This window comes from Macaca thibetana, chromosome 5 (genome assembly GCF_024542745.1).
Source record: "Macaca thibetana thibetana isolate TM-01 chromosome 5, ASM2454274v1, whole genome shotgun sequence".
NCBI lineage: Eukaryota > Metazoa > Chordata > Mammalia > Primates > Cercopithecidae > Macaca > Macaca thibetana.
Window position 1 is genome coordinate 182,815,149 of NC_065582.1, and position 21,755 is coordinate 182,836,903.

Genomic DNA, 21,755 nt, shown 5'->3' on the forward strand with positions numbered 1-21,755 from the left:
AAAACATGGTGGCGCACACCTGTAGTCCCAGCTCTGCAGAAAGCTGAGGTGGTAGGATTGCTTGTTCCCAGCAGTTCAAGGCTGCAGTGAGCTAAGATTACACCACTGCACTCCAGCCTGGGCGACATAGGAAGACTCTGTCTCAAAAAAAAAAAAAAAAAAAAAAAATGCTTCTGAACTCAATCATTACTTGAAAATTATGACCAGCTTTGCTTCTTGCCTAAACACAGGGAAATGACCAAATTGTCAGTATTTTATCTTTTTAAAATGAACACATACCACAGAGTTTTTCTTTGTTGTTGTTTCCATTCTCTATTAATTATTAAGTCCACTTTCTGCATCCAACTTTCTGTATCCAAGTCCCTTAACAAAGTCTACCCGTTAGATGGGAAGGGCTTGCCCACTTACCACGATCATCAAGGAGAATATTCTCAGGCTTTAAGTCTCTACAAGGAAAGAAACAACAACAGAAGGCTCAATGATTCAGAATCTGGCACTGTGATTCCGGAGTACCCAGTGGGAACAACCAGCATGAGCAAGGGCCAGGATGGCAGAAAGCAAAACCACCCTTCATGAGCCATGGAAACTGTCTTTAGCTGTCACATGGCAGGACAAGAATGTTACAAAATTCATCTCAGCAAACAGCTCACATATGACGACAGTATAAAATGAACTGTTTTACATAATTATACAGATTTGAAGACATTTCAGTGATTAAATATGCAGCCCAGTAGTAAGGAAAGCAACTAGTCCTTAATGAATGTGGCTCAATTTCTCTTAACCATTAACATATTTTTAAGAGTTTCAAAAACTGAAAATTCCCCATATTAGAATGCCTCAAGCTGGGTGTGGTGGCATGCACCTGTAGTCCCAGCTACTCAGGGGGCTGAGGTGGGAATGTTACTTGGGCCATCGGTCATTCATTCAACAAATGCCTGGTAATAGCTACTGATGGTGAGTCCTGTGGACACAGCGGTGGATGGGGCAGCCATGGGCAGACCCCACTGAGTGCAGGTGGGTGAGGCAAGTGGGTACCAGAGGTTAGAGGAGCCAAAGCTTATATGAGAAAATCCAGCTCATCTTAAGACTGAAGCCAAACACAGCAGCTCAGCCGTAGTCACCTGTGAAGTGTGATTTACTCCAGGAGTAACAAAAGAATCCAATCTCCTATGGGTGTGTTCCATGCTCCAATACCACCAGACTCTTACCTCTAAGCAATGGCAACAAGGCTTCCTCAACTCAGGCGACCACCTCTGTGTCTAGAGGACTCACAGCCAGGGCAGCAATCCACCCCTTGCTCAATGCTCAAGGTGCAGAGGTGTCAGCCCCATTGCCAAGCCTGGTCTCTGATCCTTGAGAGATATTTATCCCATATTGGCTGTGGGATATAGAAGATAAGGAGAAGCTAAAGGTCCATCAGAACAGGGAGAAGTGAGATCAAGGACTCCCAAGAAGCTCATTGTCTGGCGTGACCATCTGAGCAGACAACGTGGGCAGCACCTGGAGGATGTGGGAGAGGGGGCACATCCTCACACCCTCGTGCTATGTGGGCTAACTCTGGACGGATGAGCAGGAGTCTCTCAGAATGACAGGAAGAGGGACTGGGTGGAGAGTGGCACCCACACAGGAACACCTTGTGCAAAGGTGCAGTGAGGTGAGGACACCTGAGCAGCTGAAACTCTCGCATGACAAGGGCAGGAGGTGCCTGTGTGGGAGGAGCAGGACCCAAGGCTGGAGGGCTCCGTGGGGAGCTGCATCACAAAGGCCATGAAGGCCAGGCTTGCAAGGTAACAAGGGAGACACCATCAGGTCCCATATCAGGCCCCCTTCCCTTGGATATCAAAATCCAAGGGTCCTCAAGTCCCTGATATAAAATGATGTAGAATTTCCGTATAACCTACACACATCCTCCCAATTACTTTAAATCACCTCTAGATTACACATGCTACCAGACACAATGTAAATGATATGTAAATTGTTATTATACGATATCATTTAGGGAATAGGGACAAGAAAAAAGTCTACATGCTCAATACAGACACAACCATCCTTTTTTTCTGAATATTTTCTCTTTTTTTCCCCTTTTCACCCTGCTGAGCAGGATGTTTTGAATATTTTCGATTCACAGCTGGTTGAATCTACAACATGGACCCCAGTGGGAGACCGACTATAACTGGTAGATGAACCCACAGAAGGGAGGAAATGAAACTGCCCAGGGAGAGTGACTGAGAAGAGACTCAGAGCCCAGGAACTCCAGCATTTAAGGGATAGGAAGGGGTTTTGTGTTTTCCTAAAACTAAATACATTGATTACACTAAACTATTAAGTTTAATTTTCTTTACTAAATTCTAAGATGCAAAAAAAAACACTACTACTTCAAGACATTAAATCGATATGTTATATGGCAGGACATAATACATCCTTATCAGAACTATCAAAATACCTAAGAACCTTGGAAACAGGCTCTTCTTATGTTTACATGAGTAGCACTACCTTTATTTGATCAACCTAACAAGTAAAAAACAAACTTCTGCTTCAAAAAGACAATTTATTAGAAATGTAAGCTGGGCACGGTGGCTCACGCCTGTAATCCCAGCACTTTGGGAGACTGAGGCCCGCGGATTGCCTGAGGTCAGGAGATCGAGACCAGCCTGGCCAACATGGTGAGACCCCATCTCTAGTAAAAATACAAAAAATTAGCTGGGCATGGTGGTGGGTGCCATAGTCCCAGCTACTCAGGAGTCTGAGGCAGGAGAATCGCTTGAACTGCAGTGAGCCGAGATTGCGCCATTGCACTCCAGCCTAGATGACAGAGTGAGACTCCATCTCAAAAAACAAAACAAAAAAACACCCAGGGCCCTCTGACTGGCCATATTCCCAATAGTGTAAGTGACCACCCCTATAAATCACCATTGAGGGGCTCCCAGCTACTCTCCTGCTCAGCCTGGAAGCAGCCAGTGTGAGCCAGGGAAGCCTACAGCTGGGAGAAACTGGCTCCAAGACTTGCAGGCTCCATTAGGTAGCACCGTTCTTACCTGTATACAATTCTTTCCCTCTGTAAATCTTCCAAGCCGCAACACAGCTCTGCAGCATAGAAAACAGCTCTCTGCTCATCAAAGCCGGGATTACCCAGGTTGTAAATGTGAAACTTCAAATCCCCTCCATTCATAATGGTGAGCACCAAGCACAAGGCATCTTTGGTTTCGTAAGCGTAGGCTAAACTAACCTAAAGATAGCAACATCATAAAGACAGAACACGAACTTGCTCTTTCACTGGTGATTTCCTCTATTTGCTAATATGCAAACAATCCATGTTAGGTTTATAATCAGAACATGCGAATACTATCATGTTTCAGAGAAATGTACAGGACACATCACGTGCCTCTTGGACCTTGGCATACTGAAGATTTTACCGCAGCTGTGTCGCCAAAAGAGAGAACTTCCTAAAGCTAAGCAAAGAAGTGGCAAAACTTCACCAAGACACTTGGGCTTATGACTCCTCTGTGTTGTGCTCTCATCACTTGAGCCCTGACAGTCTGTACTTCCCGGGCAACCACGTTCAGCACACAGGCTATGCCCCACCAGCAGCGCAAGGGAGGTCTCACTGCACCACCTCTTTCCCACATTTTGTGTTGTCAACCTTTTTAGTTTGAATCCTGCTGGTGGAGTAGTCTCCTACTGTGGTCTTAAGTTGCATTTCTGTATATATGAAAATATAGGGGACATTTTCATGTAATTAATAGCCATTTGGATCCTCTTTTGTGAAATGCCTAGTCTATTTTTTCCCCCATTTTTCTATTGGTTTGTATGTCAATTCACACACACACACACACTCACACACACTCACACACACGCACACACACACCCTGCTGGGATTTTGATTGGGGCTGCATTCAATTCATTTAATCTATAGATCAATTAGGGGAAACCAGCATCTTTACAGCATTGGGTCTTCCAATCTGGGAACGTGGTCTCCCCCCATTTATTTAGACCTTCTTTATTTTTTTGAGACAGAGTCTTGCTCTGTCGCTCAGGCTGGAGTGCAGTGGTGCCATCTCGGCTCACTGCAACCTCTGTCTCCCAGGTTTCAAGCAATTCTCCTGCCTCAGCCTCCTGAGTAGCTGGGATTACAGGCACCCACCACCACACCTGGCTAATTTTTGCATTTATAGTAGAGATGCGGTTTCACCATGTTGGCCAGGCTGATCTCAAACTCCTGACCTCAAGTGATCCACCTGCCTCGGCCTCCCAAAGTGCTGGGATCACAGGCGTGAACCACAGCACCCAGCCTCCTTCTTTAATTTCTTATAATAACATTTTACAGTTCTCACTGTAGAAGTCTTGAACATTTTTGTCAGTTCTTTGCCTAGAACTGTTTCTTAAGATCAAGGTCTTGCTATGTTGCCCAGGCTAGACTCAAACTCCTGAGCTCAAGTGATCCTCACATCTCAGTCACCCAAGAAGCTGGGACTACAGGTGCACACCACCCGCCAGGCCTTTTCTTAGATTCTGATGTTTCTTGAGGCCATTGTAAATGGTATCAGTAACATTTCCATTTTCTAATTGTTAGGGGCTGATTCATATTTAATCACTTGGTTAAATCCTTAATAGGTTATCTAAAAATCCAGGAAGGTCTCCATGTACAACGATGTTGTTTGAAAATAATGAGTTTTGGCCGGGCACAGTGGTTCACACCTATAATCCCCACACTTTGGGAGGCCTAGGTGGGAGGATCAGTTGATCCTAGGAGTTCCAGACCAGCCTGGGCAATATAGTGAGACCCCCATCTCTATCTAAAAATAAATAAATAAATAAAAATTTAAAAAAAGAAAAAGAAAATGATGAGGGTTTTTTTCCAACCTTTTTTCTTCTTTTCTCTAACCTTAATCCCTTTCACTTTTTCCTTTACCTTACTGCACTGGCCAGAATTTCCAATATCATGTTGAATTGAAATGGTCAGCAGGTATCTAGCCTTATTCCAGATCTCATGGGGAAAAGCTTTTAATATTTTCATATTAAGTACGATTGTGCCAGAGATTTTCTGAAGGAAGTTCCTTTCTGTGCCTGGTTTGCTTCGGGTTTTTAAGCCTGCCTGGGCGTTAGCTCCCATCCAAAGCTCTTCCTGCAGCTATTGAGATGACCATACGGTTCTTCCCTTGATTCTGGTAATATGATAAATTACATTATTCGATTTTCATTCTTGGAATAAATCCAACTTGGTCACAATGTGTTAAAACAGTAAGAGAGGTGGAGGAGAGGAGGCCCCAGAGGGCATGCAATAGAACACAGATTAAACCACAAGGAATTATCAGTGGTCCTTGAATTAGTAAGGATCCCTTACTTCCTCTCCTCTTGTGAATATTCATTCAACATCTGCTCAATATATATTAAAATAATATTGAGAATCTTTTACCACGCCAGCCTTGTTGTAGGCAGCGGGAACGCAGTGGTGAGCATGGCCCTGAGGAGCTCTGTCCTAATATCGTGGTGGAGGAGGCCTGGGCAGTCACAGATGACAGAAGAACCAATGCAAAGAAACCATCCGACAGAGTGACGGGTGACTCGCAGACTGCCTATGGGGAGTGAGACCAAGGGCGACAGGGAAAGGCAGCGATGCTCCATGCAGAGCACGGTCAGGCGCCCGGCCTCATGTGGCAGAGGCGGTAGGAGCTAGGTCCCTCAGTGCCTGAAAGGCCAGAGTTGAGTCTCATTTTATTCTCAGAGTGACAGGTGGCTACTGGAGTTTTTAATCTGGAAAGTAGATGACTGATTTAACTTTTCCACAGACTGCCTTGCACTGCTCCGTGGAGAACAGACTGTGGGGGGCGAGGGTGCAGGCAGGGGCAGGGGGCTCCAGGGAGAGGCTTTACTGCCATGGGTCAGGGCGCAGCAGGGATGAACGTGCCGCTGTAAGCAGGGAGAAAACACCAATACAGAAGCAGAAAAATGCCTCTAGGTTCCTTGGGAGAGGCCGACAATACAGAAATCAAAGCATTTAAGCAAAAGAAACTGTAACAACTGCATCTGTTCTTTTCATAAAGCTGGACTGTGGATTTCTATGTTCCAAGGTAGTTACACAGGGATTTTTTTTTTTTTTTTTTTTTTTGCTTTGTTTTGTTTTTGAGATGGGATCTCACTCTGTCACCAGGATGGAGTGCAGTGGGCAATAATGGCTCACTGCAGCCCGGACCGCCTGGGTTCAAGCGATCCTCCCACCACGGCCTTCTGAGTAGCTGGGACTACAGTCACACACCACCATGCCTGGCTAATTTTTTTTTTTTTTTTTTTTTTTTTTGGAGATGGAGTCTCACTCTGTCACCCAGGCTGGAGTACAATGGCACGATCTGGGCTCACTGCAACCTCTGCCTTCTGAGTTCAAGCAATTCTCCTGTCTCAGCCTCCCGAGTAGCTGGGATTACAGGCACCCACCACCACACCCAGCTAATTTTTGTATTTTATTACAGACAGGGTTTCACCATGTTGGCCAGGCTGGTCTCAAACTCCTGACCTCAGGTGATCTGCAGGCCTCGGCCTCCCAAAGGGCTGGGATTACAGGGCATGAGCCACAGTGCCTGGCCTTTTTGGAAAAAAATTTTTTTGTAGAGGCCAGGCTCGGTGGCTCACGCCTGTAATCCCCAGCATTTTGGGAGGCCAAGGCGGGCGGATCACAAGGTCAGGAGTTTGAGACCAACCTGGCTAACAAAGTGAAACCCAGTCTCTACTAATAATACAAAAAATTAGCTGGGTGTAGTGGTGGGCGCCTGTAATCCCAGCAACTTGGGAGACTGAGGCAGGAGAATCACTTGAATCCGGGAGCTGGATGTTGCAGTGAGCCAAGATCGTGCCACTGCACTCCAGCCCGGGAGACAGTGCGAGACTCTGTCTCAGAAAAAAAAAAAAAAAAAAAAAAAAAAAAAAATTGTAGAGATGGGGGTCTCCCTATGTTGCCCAGGCTGGTTTCAAACTCCTGGGTTCAAGTGATCCTCCTACTTTGGCCTCCCAAAGTGCTGAAATGACAGGCATGAGCCACCAAGCCCAGCCAAAAAATATGTTTAAAGCAACTCCCAGAGAAGCCCACTGTATTAAAGATTTTCATGTAATTGCAGGTGAGAGTGACATATCATATACACACTGTGCTATTAAATTCAGGTGCTGGCTGTGAAGGTACACTGTTTGGGAACATCTGTCCCCCTGCACAAAGCAGCTGACCTCAGGGCTAAGAAATAAATGGCTTGGAGGAAATAGCTCTAACATGACAAATCATTTTATAAATTCTCATTCACACTCTCCCTTCAACCAGTCTTCATACTTCAGTAGCTGCTACAGGACATACATAACTAGGTAGACAGAAACTGGGTTTGGAGATGAGAACCACACTATACCATGCACACTGTAAAGCCTGGAACTGCTTCCCTGAACTCATACCAGTCCACCCAATGTTCTGTCCTCCCCAGAAAGGTGGGAAGGTGGGATCTGGGCTTCATACAATTGGGATATACTAGTTGAGGGCCTAGCAGTAAACTTCCCAGAAAAAGGAAAAGACAGAAAACAGATTGAGGCCAGAGGGAGGAGGCCCACATGAGAAGAGGGGCTAGAGATAGTATTCTCAGCCAGAGGTGGTGGCTCACGCCTGTAATCCCAACACTTTGGGAAGCTGAGGCAGGTGGATCACTTGAGTCCAGGAGCTCAAGACCAGCCTGAGCAACATAAGGAGATCTCATCTCTCCCTCTCTCTCTTTTTTTTTTGGGGGGACAGAGTCTTGCTCTGTTGCCCAGGCTGGAGTGCAGTGGTGCAATCTCAGCTCACTGCAAGCTCCGCCTCCCAGGTTCAAGCGATTCTCCTGCCTCAGCATCCCGAGTAGCTGGGACTACAAGCACGCGCCACCAGGCCCAGCTAATTCTTTTCGTATTTTTAGTAGAGACGGGATTTTACCACGTTGGTCAGGCTGGTCTCAAACTCCTGACCTCAGGTGATCCACCCTCCTCGGCCTCCCTAAGTAGTGGGATTACAGGTGTGAGCCACCATGCCTGGCCAGAGATCTCATCTCTAAAAATAAGAATAAAAATTAAAAAATTAAAACCTAACTGGGCATGGTGGAGTGTGCCTGTGCTCCCAGCTGCTTGGGAGGCTGAGGTAGGAGGATCACTTGGGCCTGGGAGGTCAAGGCTGCAGTGACCCAAGATCGTGCCATTGCACTCCAGCCTGGACCACAGAGCGAGACCTTGTGTCAAAAAAAAAAAAAGAGACAGAGAAGGTCTCCTCAAGCACAGCCAAGTCAGTGTCCCGGGGGCCAGAGAAACTTGACTGGAGACTGACAGCAAACAGAGATAAGCTCTGGCTGGCTGTGATAAGGGAAATTCACCAAGAAACACAAGGTAACTAACGGACCTGGACAAGCTCTGCAAGCTGGCAGATGTCAAGAGGGACAGAATGGGAGGTGGGAGACTACAGATTTATAACAAACCAGAAGTTAGAAGCAGTATCACTACTTTCATGTTTTCTAAGGTTTGAATAAGAAAGAAGGAGCTGTTACTAAAAACAAAACTGTTACTAAAAGGAGCAAAACCCCACATAAACTCAGAAAACAAGAAATGACTTCCACAGCTTCAATGAGAGTGAGCTGAGCGGCATGTCGGCTGACATAAGTGCTACGAATCACACAAGGCACAGTGAAGACTAAGAGGAGACACTTACTACGAATCTACTTTGCACTTTCTCCAGAATTCTTTTTTCATTTAGAGCCATAGCTTCACCTTTCCTCTTCTTTATTCTTTTTTTTTGTAGCTTTTTACAGGCATACATTTTTCCTGTGGCTCGCACTTGACAGGCACAAACCTAGTTTAAACAGCAAAGTAAAGGAGGTTTATGTCCACCTGACGTTTCTTAGGCCACACAAAGGAAACCCTTTGCTTGATGAGGCCCTCACTGGCAGAGACCAGCAGCAGCACATGAGGAGACCGTCTCAAAGGTGGGCGTTGTCAGTGTGAGTCGGCTCCTCCTCTCAGTGACGCGCTGCGTTCTATCAACTCTAAGACAGTGTACAAACGGCACTAGGTGGCATAGGTGATCACGGTACATCTGTTTAATTTTTAAATGTTCCCATATGTCTATTTTACTTTTTGTAAAAGTGCAAAAGTTTTAAAAAGTAAAACTAAAAAGATTCTTTTTTCAGCTGGGCCTGGTGGTTCATGCCTATAATCCCGGCACTTTGGGAAGCCAAGGCAGGCAGATCACCTGAGGTCAGGAGTTTGAAACCAGCCTGGCCAACATGGTGAAACCCCGTCTCTACTAAAAATATGAAAAAAAAAAAAATTCACCAGCCATGGTGGCGGGTGCCTGTAATCCCAGCTACTCTGGAGGCTGAGGCAGAAGAATCACTAGAACCTGGGAGGCAGAGGATGCAATGAGCCAAGATCGTGCCACTGCACTCCAGCCTGGGTGACAGAGTGAGACTCCATCTCAGGATTCTCCTGCCTCAGCCTCGGGAGTAGCTGGGATTACAGGTGCCCGCCACCATGCCTGGCTAATTTTTCTTGTATTTTTAGTAGAGACGCCATGTTGGCCAGGCTGGTCTTGAACTCCTGACCTCAGGTGATCCACCCACTTTGGCCTCCCAAAGTGCTGGGATTAACAGGTGTGAACCACTGTGCCTGGCCTAAAAAGATTCTTGAATTTTTAATTTAAAAAGTCAAGAGTATAAGGAAATATATTTCATATAATTCACAATTTTCATATCTTTATTCTATTACTTCTTAAAGTAGTATTTATGTATTATTTTAACTTTATGTCATGAAAAATTTCCAACATACAAAAGTGGAAAAAATAGTATCATGAGCCTCAGGTTCTGGTCCCCCTGCCTCTGTGTCATCAACATTAGACTACTGTTTCTTCCAACTCCCATCCATTGCACACCCCACAGGGGACTGCTTTAAAAGCAAATGTAAGACATGATATAATTTTATCTACCAATAAAACAATTTTGGTGGTAAAAGAAATACAAAGTTAATTGTGGAAAATATTGGAAGTAAGAAGGACAGTGATTAAAAACTCACCTGCAATTCCAAGATAATCACTGTTAATATTTTGTTCTATTTGATTCTAGGCCCACCTTCTTACATGGGTATGCAAGAATACATACCCTGTTCCCCACCACCCCAGCCTTTGATGGCAAAACTGGTCTCATATTGTAAAATAGGTAATATTTCTTAACCTCCTTTTAAAAAATCTTATTGTGTGACTATTTTCCTATCATGAAATGTTTTCCTAAAATGTGACTATGGCAAAATGTATTTAATCATTTTCTTACTATTAAGACTTGGCATAAAAATCCCTTCATCTCTCTTTATCGTTAATTTTTTAAAAATTATTCTAAGTGGAATTGGCAAATCAGAGACAGGGAATGGAAAGCAGACAAGAGTGTCAGGCACTGTGCTAACAGCTGGGGGTGAACACTCACTGGCTTACAGCAGCCTGGCGGGCAGGGCCGATCATTTCCCTGCTAGAGATGAGATCGCCATGGCGGGCCCATGATCACACTGCTGGAAGTGATACGACAGGACCCTGGCCTCAGGTCTGTCCAAGTCTGAGTACGTGCTCCTTCCACTACAGTCTGCGGCCTAACACCATGACAGCAGAGATGTCTACTCAATTCCCTTACCATTGTGCTCGCTCAGGACCCTACAAATTAATTTCGGAGGACTTCAAGCATAAGCAAAAGAATTACTGTTGACAAAATAAAACCAACTACGTTTGCTCTCTCAAGACCACTAGAGGGCCGGGCGCGGTGGCTCAAGCCTGTAATCCCAGCACTTTGGGAGGCCGAGACGGGCGGATCACGAGGTCAGGAGATCGAGACCATCCTGGCTAACACGGTGAAACCCCGTCTCTACTAAAAAATACAAAAAACTAGCCGGGTGAGGTGGCGGGCGCCTGTAGTCCCAGCTACTCGGGAGGCTGAGGCAGGAGAATGGCGTAAACCTGGGAGGCGGAGCTTGCAGTGAGCTGAGATCCGGCCACTGAACCCCAGCCTGGGCGGCAGAGCAAGACTCCGTCTCAAAAAAAAAAAAAAAAAAAAAAAACCACTAGAGGAAGTGCTAGCACTTGGAAAAAGCAAATGCACGATGAGAATCTGGATTAAAGGGCACCGAGGCTGTCCCCGCATTAGGGCGAGCAGGGCTCCTTCCGACAGGCGTTCCGAGTAGGGGTGGGCTGACCGCTCACTGCCTCTGGGCCTTGGCGGAGAGCACACCGCCTCCAGAGCGAGTCTGCTGAAACTGCCATGCTTGATCCGTGCAGCCGGTCATTCGTTTGGGAGCCCAAGTAAATCCGTTAAGAAGTAATCTATACAATCATAATTATACTAAGTCTTTCTTGTCTTCTTTTTTATGTATTTATTTATATTAAATATTTAAATAGAGAGGGGGTCTTGCCATGTTGCCTAGGCTGGTCTGGAACTTCTGGGCTCAAGTGATCCGCCCACCTTGGCCTCCCAAAGTGCTAGGATTACAGGTGTGAGCCACCGCACCCAGCGCCAGGTCTTTCACAATAGCTAAAATTTGCTAACATGTCCCTGTTGAATCCTATCAGGACTGACATGTTTTATAAACTGACATGTGGCTATAATTAGACTTTCATTCCTTTGTAAACACATGACCTACGTTCCAGAAATGTTTCCTCTGCTCTTTCACAAAATCTGAGTCTTTACTTTTGCAGATCATTAGAGGCAGATTAGCAAGACTCGAAGTGAGAAAATGACTCTCCTGTTCTAGGACAAACTCAAACAGAGGGCGGATTTCTTACAGAAATATCTGTCATGGAAGGACGAGAGCAAGCATTTGACTGGATTAGGCAAAATATTCTTCATGGCCTCTGGAACTGTAGCAGAGGGACAGTACTGTTACTGAAGTCATGACTATGTTGGCCAATTTCTTGTCATGTCAAGCTGCAGGTGCATGACAGATCTCGGTTGCAGTGTGCTGCCTCCTAGGTCAGCTTTCTAATTAACTTCAAGCCAATGCTAGTGGCTTTTGCTTTGAATGTAATATGGGAGCAATAATATCTGAGTCACACCCAGGCAGTGTAACCTGCTTCTGAGTTAAACATACAGTGTTAGTTTGGCAATGGCTTGCCTGGCTCTTAGGGGCTTGTAAGTTCTTGAACTCCATATGATCACTCCAGGTAACTGATAAGGTAATTAACATTCTTTTAAATTCCCCAGACCAGAACTGCTGCTGTTCTCCATCCGCCAACTACAGTGGTCTCCATCTAGGAGACCCATCATATTTAAACAACACCCCAGGCCGGGCACGGTGGCTCACGCCTGTAATCCCAGCACTTTGGGAGGCTGAGGAGGGCGGATCACCTGGGGTCGGGAGCTCAAGACCAGCCTGACCAACATGGAGAAATCCTCCTCTACTAAAAATACAAAAATTAGCCAGGTGTGGTGGCGCATGCCTGTAATCCCAGCGACTCGGGAGGCTGAGGCAGGAGAATCGGCTGAACCCAGGAGGCGGAGGTTGTGGTGAGCCGAGATCACGCCATTGCACTCCAGCCCGGGCAAGAAGAGCAAAACTCCATCTCAAATAAACAAACAGACAGACAAATAAACAAAAAATCCCTCGTGAGTCTGTGAGTCATTTCCTTAGGATTTTCCCAAATTGACACATTTCCAAACACCTTTTGATGTAGGTATGAGGTACATACATGTCCAAACAGAGCAGGGTTACGTAAGTATATTTAATAATTCACTCTGTACTATGTGAATTTGGGGTCAGTCTTAAATTTACGGAAATAGAATCATGGAAATTCCACAATACAGGAGCAGAATCATCTTTCCATCTGGGCAAAGTGACTGAGCTGGGGCATCAAGCATGGAAACCAGCTTCTTCAGAACTATGAGGTAAAAGGTGAAGTCACCAAGAGAAGGGATTCTTCAAAACCTTTTGCTCAAAATTCCATGTGGATTCTCACAGTCGGCTAAGATGATTCCCAAAACGCCCACTAAGGCAACAGTGTACTGGGAGAGTTGATGCGTTACCTGAAGCCGTGTTCTCAGGACCTTGCTGCCCACCCAGCTAGCAGCGCTGCTCGGAACTGGCTCCCATTACTCACCTCTCCAAATCCGCCTTTTCCTAGAACTCTGTAATGTCTAAATGTGTTCTTGGTTACGGGCTGCCTAATCAATGAGAAAAATAAGTTTCAGGTCCACATTGCATTGTTCTTTTAAAACAGAAAAGACTAATCAGCGCTTGTCTTCGCCTCATTTATTGAACCATTCTGCTCAAAGGGGATGCCCAGGACAAAGGGTGTCTGTGCTCAGGGACTGTGGCTCCCTCTAGCAGGACAGCTCTTGACTTGCTCTAAGAGCAATTAATTCATCTTTTTTTTTTTTGAGATGGAGTCTCACTCTGTCGCCAGGGCTGGAGTGCAGTGGCACGATCTCAGCTCACTGCAACCTCCGCCTCCTGGGTTGAAGCAATTTTCCTGCCTCATCCTCCCGAGTAGCTGGGATTACAGGCGCCCGCCACCACACCCAGCTAATTTTTTGTATTTTTAGTAGAGACGGGGTTTCATCATGTTTGCCAGGCTGGTCTCAAACTCCTGACCTTGTGATTCGCCTGCCTCAGCCTCCCAAAGTGCTGGGATTATAGGTGTGAGCCACCACCCAGCCAATTAATCTTAATTAACATTTAAGACACTGAAGCAAAAGGCAGAACAGTCCAATTATCCTTACTAACTAAAGACAGGTCTGAAACCAGCTGACACTAGGAAATGTGTATGTTCATAACTGCTGGTGTAGACTTGGGTAGACCCCTCTCAACCTGTTCAGAAAGCAGGTGAGGAAGATGACATATATACATTGTGCCATGCTTTGAAAAAAGAACCTCAAATATGTTTATACCCAATGCCTCAAAAACAGCATGTATAAGCAAGAACTGGAAATTTAATCGATCAATAATAATAGTACTAATAATAACACTAGTAGCAGCTAACCCTTTTTTTTTTTTTTTTTTTTTTTTTTTTTTTGAGACAGAGTCTCGCTCTGTCACCCAGGCTGGAGTGCAGTGGAGCCACCTCAGCTCACCACAAGCTCCACCTCCCGGGTTCAAGCGATTTCTCCTGCCTCAGCCTCCCAAGTAGCTGGGAGTACAGGTGCACGCCACCACGCCTGGCTAATTTTTGTAGTTCTAGTAGAGATGGGTTTCACTATTTTGGCCAGGCTGGTCTCGAACTCCTGACCTCAGGTGATCCAGCCACCTCGGCCTCTCAAAGTGCTAGGATTACAGGCATGAGCCACTGCACCCAGCCCGCAGCTAACACTTTTTAAGTACTTATTTTGTGCACCAAACATTGTGCTATAAGCGTTGTACACACATTTCCCAGGTGATCCTAGCAATGGTGCAAGGAGGCAGATTCTATAATTACCTCTAATTTACAGAACAAGGACCTGCCACTCATACAGGCTAAGCCACTTACCTGAGGCCACATAAACAGTAAGAGGCTGAGCAGGTTTTAACTGCCAGGTGCCACCCACTGCATCCTATTCTATCACCAAAAATCTAAGCTAAGTTTTATTTTCTAGTCACTGAAACAACAGGGATACCTGCCATTTTAAAAAGAGAGAACAGAGTCTATTAAATTAGAAGAAATTGTACAATACTAATACCTATGAAAATTTCTGTATAAAAATATCATATATGCCGGGCGCGGTGGCTCAAGCCTGTAATCCCAGCACTTTGGGAGGCCGAGACGGGCGGATCACGAGGTCAGGAGATCGAGACCATCCTGGCTGACACGGTGAAACCCCGTCTCTACTAAAAAAATACAAAAAAACTAGCCGGGCGAGGTGGCGGGCGCCTGTAATCCCAGCTACTCTGGAGGCTGAGGCAGGAGAATGGCGTGAACCCGGGAGGCGGAGCTTGCAGTGAGCTGAGATCCGGCCACTGCACTCCAGCCTGGGCGGCAGAGCGAGACTCCGTCTCAAAAAATAAATAAATAAATAAATAAAAAATAAAATAAAATAAAATAAAAATATCATATACAACTCAAAATTTCTAATTGTATTTTGACAGATGGAAAAGTCTATGTCAATCAGTATGTATCGTGAGAAATTAACACTTGTTTTATTGAGGTCTCTTTTCTTTTTTTCTTTTTTAGAGATGGGGTCTTGCTACATTGCCCAGATTGGAGTGCAGTGGTTATTCACAGGAATGATCATCTCATACTATAGCCTTCAAGTCTTGGGCTTAAGCAATCCTCCAGCCTCAGCCTCCTGAGTAGCTGGGGCTACAGGCATGTGCCACTTCAACTGGCTTTTATTGAGTTTAAAATTAGAACATACCTTTCCAGCCATTTCCATTGTAAAAACTGAGAAAAATATGAGCTTTCTTGGTATTCTTTAAATGGTTCCCCTCTTAAGTAGTTATGGGTAACTCTAGAAAAAGATTTTACAAAATTATATACATTTGCTGTATTAAGAAGTAAAAACGAGTATGTTTTAGTGCATTAATAGGCACTGAATATGGGAAAGGCAATCATTACACACAATTCAATAGTTTGAATTTGCAATTATAAAAGTCCACATTAGGTTCTAACGCTGTAAGTGAAAATAGAAGTGAAATAGAATGAATGAAAAGAGCAGTGAAATAGAAGGATGCATTCCCTTCTTGGGAGTAAGGGCGTCAGCTGTTCTGTTGTCAAGCAGCACGCTTCCCATGTGCAAGGCACAGTGGAAGGGTCCCCTGGAGGACAGCACAGAAGTCAAAGCCATGGGCTGCTGCACGTCCTGCTTCAGCCACTCACTGGCTGAGGGACCTGAGCCAACTTACCCAACCTCTATGGCCTCAGTTTCTCTTTCTGTAAAACAGAAATAATAATCATGCCTACTTCATAGGGTTACTGTGAGCAGGTAAATGCATTAATACTTCCAAACATTTACTATTGTTTTGTTATTTTTTGTTGGTGGTTGTTGTTTAGAGACAGGGTCTCACTCTATTGCCCAGGCCAGAGTGCAATGGCACAATCATGGCTCACTGCGGCCTTGAACTCAAGCAATCCCCCCTCCTCAGCCTCCCAAAGCACTGGCACTACAGGTGTGAGCCACGAAGCCTAGCTTTATTATTGTTGTGTTATTACTATTACATGTCTCTTAGTGCACATGTACAAGAAAGAGTTTAGGGTGTGTACATGCCCAAAAGAGGGATGTGAAGAATAAAAGTGTGGAATGAAAGATTGGCCCTTCCTGGCTTCTGTGACATCCCAGATGAAGACAGGAAGAAATCTGATTCTTACCACAATGTCCCAGGATCAGTATCAGAGAGCACAGACCAAGCTTGTCCTGTCTGCTATACCAGAGAAGCAATCAAATGGAGCCATGAAGCCAGCATCTCTTTTCTTTTTTTTGGTCTGGCTCTGTCACCCAGGCTGGAGGGTAGTGGTGAGGTCACAGTCACTGCAGCCTTGACCTCCCAGGCTCAATTGATCCTCCCACCTCAAGCCTTCTGAATAGCTGGGACTATAGGCACGCACCACTATGCCTGGCTAATTTTTGTATTAGAGACAGGGTTTCACCATGTTGCCTAGGCTGGTCTCAAACTCCTGAGGTCACACAATCTTTCTGCCTTGGCCTCCCAAAGTGCTGGGATTATAGGCATGAGCCATGGTGCCCAGCCACAGACAACATCTTCTTGCAAAACAGTTCAAATCACAAACACTAGAATACCATTAATGTGAATATCCAACAAGAATAAGTAAAAGATGACTTGAAATAGAAAATATTTACATTTACTCTAATCCATTTACTCTAATCCATTTTCAGAGGAGGGGGCTGAGGGACAGAGGGAAGGGTTCTAGTCCAGTGCCATACACCTGGCTAGGAGAAAGATGGGATGCATGCCATTTATCTGTGGGATGTAGAATTGGCCACTGAATTCTCACTAAAGGAATAAGTATCTAACCCAGCTCCTCAGTGTGCAGAGTACCCACACCTCAAGAGAAAGCCAGATAGACAGAGAAAGCCTTGTTTTTTATTTTATTTTATTTATTTATTTATTTATTTATTTATTTTTGAGACAGAGTCTCACTGTGTTGCCCAGGCTGGAGTGCATTTATTTATTTATTTATTTATTTATTTATTTATTTATTTATTTTTGAGACAGAGTCCCACTGTGTTGCCCAGGGTGTGATCTCAGCTCACTGCTCCCTCTGCTTCCCAGGTTCAAGTGATTCTCGTGCCTCAGCCTCCTGAGTAGCTGGGATTACAGGCACACACCACCATGCCCGGCTAAATTTTGTATTTTTTTTGTAGAGATGGGGCTTCTCTATGTTGACCAGGTTGGTCTTGAACTCCTGGCCTCAAGCGATCTGCCCATCTCGGCCTCCCAACATGCTGGGATTACAGGCATGAGCCACCGAGCCTGGCCTGTTTGTTATTTTCAAGGCAGTCGCATCATTAAAGCATCACGGGTTCCAGCCCCAGCCCCACCATGCTCTGGCTGCACAGGCTTAGGTGTGCCACTCCCCTAGGATACTAGGATACTGGCGCTCAACGATGGGACCCCTTTCAGTGTGCCTCATGTGTACACGGAATTATTACTCTTCATTCACCTCTTTCTAGAGAAAGTAATCATTTTAATGGGTAAAGTACAGTTGACCCTTGGACAATTCAAGTTGAGATGCCAGGAGCCACTTATGCGTGTATTTTCTTCCGTTCCTGCCACCCCTGAGACAGCAGGACCAGCCCCTCCTCTTCCTCCTTCTCCTCATATTTTCTTCCACATCTGCCACCCCTGAGACAGCAAGACCAGCCCCTCCTCTTCCTCCTTCTCCTCAGCCTCCTCAATGTGAAGATGACGAGGATGAAGACCTTTATGATGATCTATTTCTACTTTGTGAATAGGAATTATATTTTCTCTTCCTTATGATTATCTTAATAACACTTTCTTTTTTCTAGCATACTTTATTGTAAAAGTATAGCACATAATACACATAACATATAAAATATGTGTTCATCGCTGTTTATGTTATCTGTAAGGCCTCTGGTCAACAGTAGGCTAGTAATAGTTAAGCTTTGGGGAGAGTCAAAAGTTATACACATATTTTCAACTGTGCAGAGGGTTGGGTGGTATCAGCATCCCTAATGCCCATGTTGCTCAAGGGTCAACTACACTCCAAGAACTTGTTTTATGCAGAGAAACCTCCTGTAAGCTGTCTGTCTCGGGGTTAGTCACAGACAATATATGCAGGGCTCGGCATGAACCACTTACCTAGTACATTCCTCAAAGACTTTTTTGGAAGGGTTCTCCTCCTTCAGTCCCAATCTACATTCTCTCACAACATCTGGAGGTATTTCTGGTAAAGGGGCTGCCAACTTAATATAGTACAAACCAAATACATAACCATTAGTGATTTCATAACTTACTAGTAAACAGAACCTAATGCCTATTGTAAAAATATGAAACACAAAGTGTATACAATGTAAGTCAAAGTGCCACCGGCCCCTCCACGCTAGGCCCACTCTCCAGTGTTCTGCTATTGTCTGCCTCTTCAGATCTTCTCTGATGCACATCAAAACACACACAGGACAGAGGGCCTGACACGATGGCTCACACCTGTAATCCCAGCACTTGGGGAGGCCAAGGTGGGTGGATGGATCACCCGAAGTCAGGAGTTTGAGACCAGCCTGGCCAATATGGTGAATCTCCATCTCTAGTAAAAGTACGAAGTATTAGCCAGGTGTGGTGGCAGACGCCTGTAATCCCAGCTACTCAGGAGGCTAAGGCAGGAGAATGCTTGAACCTGGGAGGCGGAGGTTGCAGTGAGCTGAGATCGTGCCACTGCACTCCAGCCTGGGCAACAAGAGCAAAACTCCATCTCCGAATAAAACAAAACAAAACACACACACACACAGAATGGAAAGCAGGGTCTCAAAGAGGTATCTGCACACCCATGTTCATTGCAGCATAATTCATCGTAGCCCAAAGTGGAAACAACGCAGGTGTCTGTGGATGAATGGATAAATAACATGTAGTATATACGTAGAGCAGAATATTATTCAGCCTTTTAAAAAAAGGACCTCCTGGGCTCATGCAATCCTCCCACCTCCACCTTCCAAGTAGCTGGGACTACTGGCGCATGCCACCACACCTGGCTAATTTTTTTTTTTTTTTTTTTTGGAGACAGAGTCTTGCTCTGTCGCCCAGGCTGGAGCGCAGTGGCCGGATCTCAGCTCACTGCAAGCTCCGCCTCCCCGATTTACGCCATTCTCCTGCCTCAGCCTCCAGAGTAGCTGGGACTACAGGCACCTGCCACCTCGCCCGGCTAGTTTTTTTTTTTTTTTTTTTTTGTATTTTTTAGTAGAGACGGGGTTTCACCGTGTTAGCCAGGATGGTCTCGATCTCCTGACCTCATGATCCGCCCGTCTCGGCCTCCCAAAGTGCTGGGATTACAGGCTTGAGCCACCGCGCCCGGCATGGCTAATTTTTTTGAGATGGAGTCTTGTTCTGTGGCCCAGGCTGGAGTGCAGTGGCACAGTCTTGGCTCACTGCAAGCTCCGCCTCCCGGGTTCAAGCGATTCTCCTGCCTCAGCCTCCTGAGCAGCTGGGATTACAGGTGCCCGCCACCACGCCTGGTTAATTTTGAACTGCTGATCTCAAGTGCTCCTTCGGAAGGCCTTAGCCTTCCAAAGTGCTGGGATTACAGGTGTGAGCCACTGTGCCCAGCTGTACCTGGCTAATGTTTGTATTTTTTGGACAGCCATGTGGCCTAGGCTGGTCTCGAACTCCTGAGCTTAATCGATCTGCCCACCTCGGCCTACAAAAGTGCTAGGATTACAGGCATGTGCCACCGTGCCCAACCTGGGTCCAGGGTTTAAAGTATGTGCTGACGTTTACAGAGCTACCCCATTTTCTTGAGTGACTGCACAGTCTTCCGGTGTATGAGTTTATCTGTCCCCAGTTACATCCTAGTTGCCAATTTTCCCACACAAACAGCACCACCATGAATGTCTCTATACACGTGTATTTTTCTATAGGATAGATTCCTAAAAACAGAATTACCAGCTCAAAAAGATGCAAGCATTTTAAACATTCATATTTATTGTGAAACTGCCTTCCGAAACGGCTCCACCACTCTACATTCCCACTCACAGTGTTCCACGTGCCCAGGCCCCACTCTCTTTAACCCTCATCCAGAGAATTCTGGAAAAAGGAAACACATGACAAAACCACTGTCCAGATTCAGTGAAAAAATACCCACGTCATGCTCAATTGTGTGCTTGTAACCGAAACAAGAAATGCATTCTAGACTGACTTCTGACTGTGATAGGGCCAAGTGACCAGAGGAAATATGTGTTTATAAATCAGTTATTTCCTAACATAAGTTGAAAGATAGTAAACAATGAGAAAACTCACGTTTAAAAAAATCAACAATGTTATCACAATTAATCATGATTAGTAGCTGCCATTTAAACTATCTGATACATTTGAGGCATTTAAATATCTATGGTCTCGGGCGGGCGTGGTGGCTCATGCCTGTAATCCCACTACTTTGGGAGGCCGAGGAGGGTGGATCACCTGAGGTCAGGAGTTCAAGACCAGCCTGACCGACATGATGAACGCTGTCTCTACTAAAAATACAAAAATTAGCTGGGTGTGGTGGCAGGCGCCTGTAATCTCAGCTACTCAGGAGGCTGAGGCAGGGGAATCACTTGAACCCAGGAGGCAGAGGTTGCAGTGAGCCAAGATCACGCCACTGCACTCCAGCCTGGGCAACAAGAATGAAACTCCATCTCAAAAAATATATACACACACACACACAGATCGTCTCATTTAGCCCCACAACAACCCACTGATGGATGAGGAGAGACTTGGAAAGTCCCTTTCCAGTGTGCCCACATCACCAAGGGGAGAGCCGAGACTGAACACACACACCCTGCTGGACTCTCCAGTCCTTTCTTTCTATGCAGCAAGGCTGTCATAAGAATAAGATGGGTCCATTCATTTTCCTATTTAAGAAAAGAAGTTTGGGCCAGGCACTGTGGCTCACGCCTGTAATCCCAGTACTTTGGGAGACTGAGGCTGGCAGATCACGAGGTCAAGAGATCGAGACCATCCTGGTCAACGTGGGGAAATCCCATCTCTACTAAGAATACAAAAAAAAAAAAATTAGCTGGGCATGATGGCACATGCCTGTAAGTCCCAGCTACTCAGGAGGCTGAGGCAGGAGTATCACTTGAACCCAAGAGGCAAAGGTTTGCAGTGAGCCAAGATTGCGCCACCGCACTCCAGCCTCATGACAGAGTAAGACTCTGTCTCAAAAAAAAAAAAAAGCAAAGAAAAAAGAAAGAAAAGAAGTTTGTTCATTCACTCATTTGCCCCACAAATCTGCATTGTTCCAGGCACTGGACACAGCAGAAAACAAGATAAAATGTTCTCTGAAGACAAAGACAATATTTTAACAGTCTTATTTCCCCTCCAAAGGTCTCAATTTTTCTGAAACTAAATAGCAGGTTGATTCCATTAAGACCATTTAATGATTAACACCAAATAGTGTTCCCATTTTCAATATCATAGAAAAGTTTTATATTAATAGTTATTTATTCCCACACAAAGGAAAAGCAGTGCTTCTAATATCCACGAGAGAGAGGGAGGTAAGCTAAGGTGACCTGAAGTATGGCAAGGTGAGGTATAGAACTACCAGCCTGATGCAGAACTGAGACTTCTGGGGCTTTACATTAAGGAACATTCATTGTTTTTCA

At 45.3% G+C, this 21,755-nt stretch overlaps 1 protein-coding gene across 15 annotated transcripts in view; it reads right to left on the bottom strand.

Moving 5' to 3' along the window:
• GRK4 (G protein-coupled receptor kinase 4) overlaps positions 1-21,755 on the bottom strand; it is a 75,914-nt gene that overhangs the window by 17,533 nt on the left and 36,626 nt on the right. For 12 of the 15 annotated variants that reach the window (XM_050792290.1, XM_050792301.1, XM_050792289.1 and 9 more), the window contains 6 exons: positions 18,265-18,368; positions 15,342-15,434; positions 13,112-13,175; positions 8,696-8,836; positions 3,036-3,226; positions 409-446 (listed from right to left, as the gene is read on the bottom strand). In XM_050792290.1, the coding sequence (XP_050648247.1) occupies positions 409-446; positions 3,036-3,226; positions 8,696-8,836; positions 13,112-13,175; positions 15,342-15,434; positions 18,265-18,368 (631 nt within the window). Of the gene's footprint in view, positions 1-408; positions 447-3,035; positions 3,227-8,695; positions 8,837-10,457; positions 10,770-13,111; positions 13,176-15,341; positions 15,435-15,828; positions 15,857-18,264; positions 18,369-21,755 lie in introns of those variants that run through there. The other 3 variants (XM_050792302.1, XM_050792299.1, XM_050792300.1) reach the window with 3 other exon arrangements.